This window comes from Phalaenopsis equestris, unplaced genomic scaffold, assembly GCF_001263595.1.
Source record: "Phalaenopsis equestris unplaced genomic scaffold, ASM126359v1 Scaffold235290, whole genome shotgun sequence".
In the NCBI taxonomy this organism is placed as follows: Eukaryota; Viridiplantae; Streptophyta; class Magnoliopsida; order Asparagales; family Orchidaceae; genus Phalaenopsis; species Phalaenopsis equestris.
Window position 1 is genome coordinate 61,554 of NW_018253173.1, and position 6,598 is coordinate 68,151.

The 6,598-nt window shown below is 41.3% G+C and overlaps 1 protein-coding gene across 1 annotated transcript; it reads left to right on the forward strand.

The window, feature by feature from the left end:
- Positions 1-4,404: 4,404 nt before the first annotated feature.
- LOC110039112 lies at positions 4,405-4,761 on the forward strand. The gene has a single exon (XM_020744070.1). The coding sequence runs from the start codon at positions 4,405-4,407 to the stop codon at positions 4,759-4,761; it is 357 nt and encodes a 118-aa protein (XP_020599729.1).
- The last annotated feature ends 1,837 nt before the right edge of the window (positions 4,762-6,598 follow it).

The window sequence follows — 6,598 nt, forward strand, 5'->3', positions numbered from 1 at the left end:
ATATATATATATTGCATATAGACAATAACGGGATCAGTCAACATATGAGATTTTCTTCTTTATGGATGGATCGTCGGGTTATAATCAGAGCAAGATGGCTCCAAAAGACACAACACTTACAACCTTTAAGATGCATATTGGAATTTTCTGCTACACAATGATGTCGTTTGGGTTGAAGAATGCCAGAGCAGCTAACCAACAAGCTATGACGAAGATCTTTGATGACCTCATCCACAAGCAAGTGGAGTGTTACGTGGATGACCTGGTCGTCAAAAGCTAGCAGTGAGTAGATCACTGGTATGATTTGAGGATCGTGTTCGAACGATTAAGGCAATATAATCTTAAGATGAATCCCTTAAAATGCACCTTCAGTGTTACCTCTAAAAATTTTCTAGGATTTGTTGTTCGTCATCGGGGAATCGAGATTGATCTAGATAAAGGTAAAGTTATCCTGGAAATGCCTCCTTTCAAAACCTTGAAATAACTACGTTCCTTTCAAGGAAAATTGGCATACCTAAGACATTTTATTTCTAATCTCTCAGGTAGGTGTCAGACCTTCTCGACATTATTTAAAAAGGACGCTAAATTTGTTTGGGAAGAGAAATGCCAGTGGGCCTTTGAGAATGTTAAGCAATACTTGATGACACCTCTTATTTTGGCAGCGACTACCCCGGGAAGACCATTAATACTTTATATTGTGGCCTTGGACGGCTCTCTCGGAGCCTTGTTATCTCAGGTTAATGACGAGGATAAGGAAAACACACTCTACTACTTGAATCGACGTCTAATACCGACAGAGGTAAGGTATCCTCCTATTGAGAAGCATTATCTAGCTTTGATTTTTGTCTCCCAAAAGCTTATACATTATATGATTTCTCATAAGGTCACCCTTAATTTAAAAGTTAATCCGTTGTAATATCCGATGACCTGACCAAGACTTTCCGGACGTTTAGCGAGCTGTCAATGAATATGTTGCAATTCGATATAACTTTTGTTCCCCTTCGGCTATCAAGGGACAGATTTTAGTAGATTTTCTTGTAGCACACCCACTTCCAACTGGGTCCCCTCTTGATGACGAGCTACCAGATGAGCAAATACTATAGGTGGGACCGTCCAGTGCTTGACATTGGGAAATGTACTTTGATGGGGCTTCATCAGCGTCCAGTGCTTGACATTGGGAAATGTATTTTGATGGGGCTTCATCAGCTAGAAAGGATAAAGGATTACAAACAGTCATATCAGGCAAAGCAGGAATTGATCTGATTTTCATTACGTCGGACCAAGGAATTCTAAGGTTTTCTTACCACTTGATAGATCCATGCACAAATAATGAAGCAGAGTATGAAGCCTTGATTACCGAATTGGAGTTGACAATCTCAACTGATATAATAGACATTGCTATCTATGGAGATTCACAACTCATCATTCAACAAGTTGTCGAACAGTATAAGATCCTAAAGCTGAGATTAACAGAATACCATCAATATGCAATGAAGTTGTTAGAACAGATTCCCAGCTTAACTTTGTACTGGATTCCTCGGGAAGACAATGCCCATGCCAACGCTCTAGCAAAACTTGCTAAGGAAATAACATGTCCACCGAAGGATTCCGTTGACATTACAGTAGAAGGAGGTCAGGTCCTGTTACAGATTGACCTTGATAGTTTGCACAAGTTCAAAAAAGAAGAAGGAATAGTAGCTGCAATGGCAAACGATCTTGAGGACTGGCGCAGACCATTAATAGAATGTTTGCGAAGAGGAAAGTTGTTAGAAGACAAGTCAGTCACATATCATATCACGAGAAGAGCCATGTTGTATGCCTTAGTAGATAATGTCCTCTATAGGAGATTGTTTGATCAGATGTGGCTGAGATGTCTGAGTGAAGCTGAAGCACAAGATATTGTCAAAGAAGTATACGTCGGATTGTGTGGAGCTCAACAGTCAGGACCAAAGATGAAAATGAATATTAAAAGACTCGGATATTATTGGTCAGCAATGTTGATAGATTGCATAGATACCACTAGAATGTGTGACCTGTGCCAAGTGCATGGAGTGATCTTGCACCAACCTCTGAATGTATTACACCCAACCATCGCCTCGTGGACATTTGAGTGTTGGGTCATGTATATATTCTCATAACTACAGATTATTTCTCGAAATGGGCAGAGGCGGTACCATTAGGAGAGGTTACAGCGCAACACGTTCTTAAATTCTTCAAAATTCAGATTGTCTACCATTTCAGTGTTCCACGCAGAGTGATTTCCGACGAAAGGTCAACCTTTAAAAGCACTAAAATCAACAGTTTTGTCAGAGGACATGGGATAGATTGGAGGTACACCACAATTTACTATTCCAGAGTGAACTGTCTGGTCGAAGCCTTCAATAAGGTGCCCGTGCAAATTTTGAAGAAGATGTTAGATGATAATAAGAGAAATTGGCACGAGAAGTTGTTAAAGGCTTTGTGGGCCTACCAGACGACGTTCAGAACTCCTACCCAGTGTACATCATATGTGCTCGTGTATGGGTCTGAGGTTGTACTTCTGTTGGAGGTTCAGCTACCATCTCTTAGAGTAGCCAACGCTAATTAGATTATAGTAGAAGACAATGCCAAATTAAGACTTGCAGAATTGGAGAGTCTCGAAGGAAAATGATTAGAAGCGTAGCAGAATCTAGAAATTTGTCAAGAAAGGATGGTGTAGGCTCACGACAAGTTGGTCCGCCCAAGGGCGTTCAAAATTGGTGATCTCAAACTTGTTCTCAGGAGACCTATCCTTGCACACCGCAAGATAGGTGAAAAGTTTGAACCAACTTGAGAGGGACCATTTGTCGTAGAGAAGGTCTATTCAGAAGGATCTTATCAGTTAGTGGACTTTCGAGTCAAGAGGCCTATGTTGTCAAACAATGGATGATATTTGAAGACTTATTATGCAGATTAATGTTCCCCAAAGTGAATCTCCTAAAATAATATTTGGTCTGAGGAATGAATATTTGGCTAGTGTATGTGACTGGGTCCCAAAATTTTGTAATAAAATTGATCTTAATAAAATGGGAATTTGAATTTGCACTTATAAGTTCCTCACTTTAGTTTTGAATTTTGCCAATTTAAGTTAAATAAAATGTTCGCACCTGTATAATTCTAAAATCTACTTAAAAATGATTTTTTGTTGTTGTTTATTTTGAATTTCAGCGTGCTGATGTTTTCTTATCTTCTTATAGGAAAATGTTGGGTCCAAAGTTGATTTTCTCTTTTAAAGATAGCTTAAATATCACACTGAACAAAGAAAAGGCAGCCCAAGGTGGCATCATGAACTTTGAATTGGACTACGGTCAAGTCAATGTTGAATACGAGGGTCCCCTGATGGGTATCGTCAGCCACTGGGAGATGGAAGGACTACCATCACTACTCAAAATCAGTGTCAGGAATGACTCTCACTAAAGAGGAATAAAGTAGAAAAGATACAGTACCCAATGGAAGTGACTAGCCATTTGCAATCGATGATCACTACACCAACAGGAGACTTTTTCGGTGTTTCTCCCGACAGAGTTCCTGACGCGCCACTAAGAAAGACAAAATGTTGAAATGCCAACCACCGTAAACACAGAACCTTCATTTGTTGAAGAGAAGATGTGGAAGGGAGGTAGAGACGACACTTACCCTTATTCATGAGGAGAAGGTCTACGACCCAACTTGAGAGAGGCTTCCACCAGTCTGTCGGTCACAGAAGAAGAGCCAAAGTTTGTTATGGAGTCTACGCAGTCGGAGGTCCCCGTCGAGCTTTACTCAGGATGTCCGATGTGTAATGTAGAAATCCTAAGATAGACATCAGCAGCAGGGGCATTTACATAGTGCCCCAAATGTAACGTTCTACAACTAGAGCATTACGGGATGTTTGAAGAATATGCCGCTGCAAGCATGAGATTCAGAAGTGTTGAACACCCAGAAGTCGAGTCATACATCCTACAGTTCACAGAGATGCCACAATTTTGGATTCCTTCAGAGGTTGAAACAATGGAGCAGCCTCAACGTGTACAAAGGATTCCTACTACCGGCCTTAAAAGAATGAGCAGAGTCAGGAAACAAGAATTTGAATTTTATGAGGAGATTTGAGGAAAGTTTGTCAACATCTTGGAAGGTTTGGAATTACATACAGAATTTTTCTCTGAAAGGGATGAGAGGAGAATTCTCGATTGTGTATTTAATCTACGAGAGAAAGGTCATGCTGGTTTGTTGATGAAGAAAACATATTCAGAGACGTAGAAGTGGATTAGGGGCAAGGGACAAATTACAATTCAATGTGGTTGCTGTTATAACTTCGTAAAAGATAGGCTAGGGAACCCCCCAGGTACCCTAAGAAATGACGAGGTGGATCCTCCGCCTTTTGAGATAAAAAGGATAATAAAAAGAATGGTAAGGTGGAGCATATTGCCGGTAGATTGTATCCCGAATAGCTATAACATCAATATCTATGAGGAAGGAGACTGCATTCCACCCCACATAGATCACCATGACTTTGTCAGGCCTTTCTGTATAGTATCTTTAATGAGAAAGAGCAACATCTTATTTGGAAGAGAAATTGGCATTGTGGGACCTGGAGAGTTCAGAGGATTGGTCGAGATTCTGCATCCTAAAGACTTGGCGAAGCATTGCCTCCTAGGAGTGCCGCATCGCATAATTTCTATCACTTTTAGAATAATGGATGACAGCAAGGTGTCACATGGATTCCAGCTAGATTCAGAGTTGGAAGAGCTACGCCCATACTAGCTGTGAGATAGTTGTTCCTTTAAGTATACGCGAGAGGACTTTTGCCCCGGAGCGTGGCATAGAAGGTTAGCTTGATCATGAGCTTATATTAAGAGATAGACATGCATCTGCTACTTTTTCTACTATAAGAGTACAGAGGATATGATATGTGATATTACAATTCCTATATTGACGTACTCAACATGCTATTTTGGACAGTTTCAACATGTGATTAGTTGTACTACATGATTTGGAAGAAGATTTAATGAATTTTATTTTGAATTTTAGCATATTTTTTTAGTTGCCTTTCTGTGTGAATAATGAGAAGCCGCATGACCACACGGTGGTTCTAAACTATAATAAACAAAGAACGATACGAAGAAAATTTAATTATATAAGTAAAACCCAAAACTTAAAATTTTATCCAAAAAAAAACAACATATTTCATGATAATAAAATGTATATAATGAAAGTGATAAAAATGGTAGGTTAATCCTTCACATCTCTCTCATATTCTACATCCTTCACATGCATTCCACATCCTCCTCACTTCACAAAATCCTCTGCGTTCCCCGCAATCACTACTCCCATTTCAGCATTTGGGACCGTAGATTCCCCACAATCACTACTCCCATTTCAGCATTTGGGACCGTAGACCTTCATTCTACTCCCTCTGGACCGTAGGCCGCCGCCCTACTCCCACCTTTACACTCAAGACTGTAAACCTCCGTTTTAGTCCCTCGGGACCGTAGGCCTCTGCCCTACTCCCATATTTACACTTAGGATCGTAGACCTCCATTCTACTCCCTCGGGACCGTAGGGCTCTGCCCTACTCCCATCTTTACACTCGGGACCGTAGGCCTCTGCCCTACTCCCATATTACCGTAGGCCTCTGCCTACACTCAGGATCGTAGACCTCCATTCTACTCCCTCGGGACCGTAGGGCTCCGCCCTACTCCCATCTTTACACTCGGGACCGTAGACCTCCATTCTACTCTATCGGAACCATAGGCCTCCGCCCTAGTCTCACCTTTACACTCGGGATCGTAGAACTCCACTCTACTCCCTCGAGACTGCACACCTCCTTCTTACTCCCACCTTTACACTAGGGATCATAGACCTCCGTTCTACTCCCTCACGACCGTAGGCCTCCATCCAACTCCTACCTTTATAATGGAGACCGTAGACCTCTGTTCTACTCTTATAATGGGGACCGTAGACCTCCGTTCTACTCCCTCGGGACCGTAGGCCTACGCCCTACTCCCACCTTTACAATCAGAACTGTAGACCTCCATTCTACTCCCTCGAGACCATAGAACTCCGCCCTACTCCCACCTTTACACTCGAGACCATAGGCCTCCGACGACACAGAACAAATTAACGCAAAGATTTTTTACTCAATGCCGATAGTGCCAGACCAGCACCAAAGGCGGTGCAGACCCCGTTTTTAGAAGGTTCAATGTATTTAGACGATTTTTGGAAGAGTTTTTGGAGGCAGCTTTTGGAGGCACCTCTTAGAGAATAAACCTTGGGCTCTATTTGGGGTTGAATTTCATCGAACAAATGCTCCTCTACATTTTTCACTCATCTACTTTCATTTTTCACACCACATCATTCTTTCATTTCACTCCTCTACTTTCATTTTTCGAACCACATCATTCCATTCCACTTCCATATTGGAGTCAATTAGTGATTTTGCTTTCATAGTCTAGAACTTTTTTTGTGAGATTTAGTATGAAACTTTCTGTAAGAGTGTTGGAGAAGGAGAAAAGTGAGAGATCTTCTTCCTGCATTTCTAAGGAAAGGCTACAAAGGATTTGCTTTGAGAAAGAGTTTTCAAAAAGAGTTTTCAGATAAG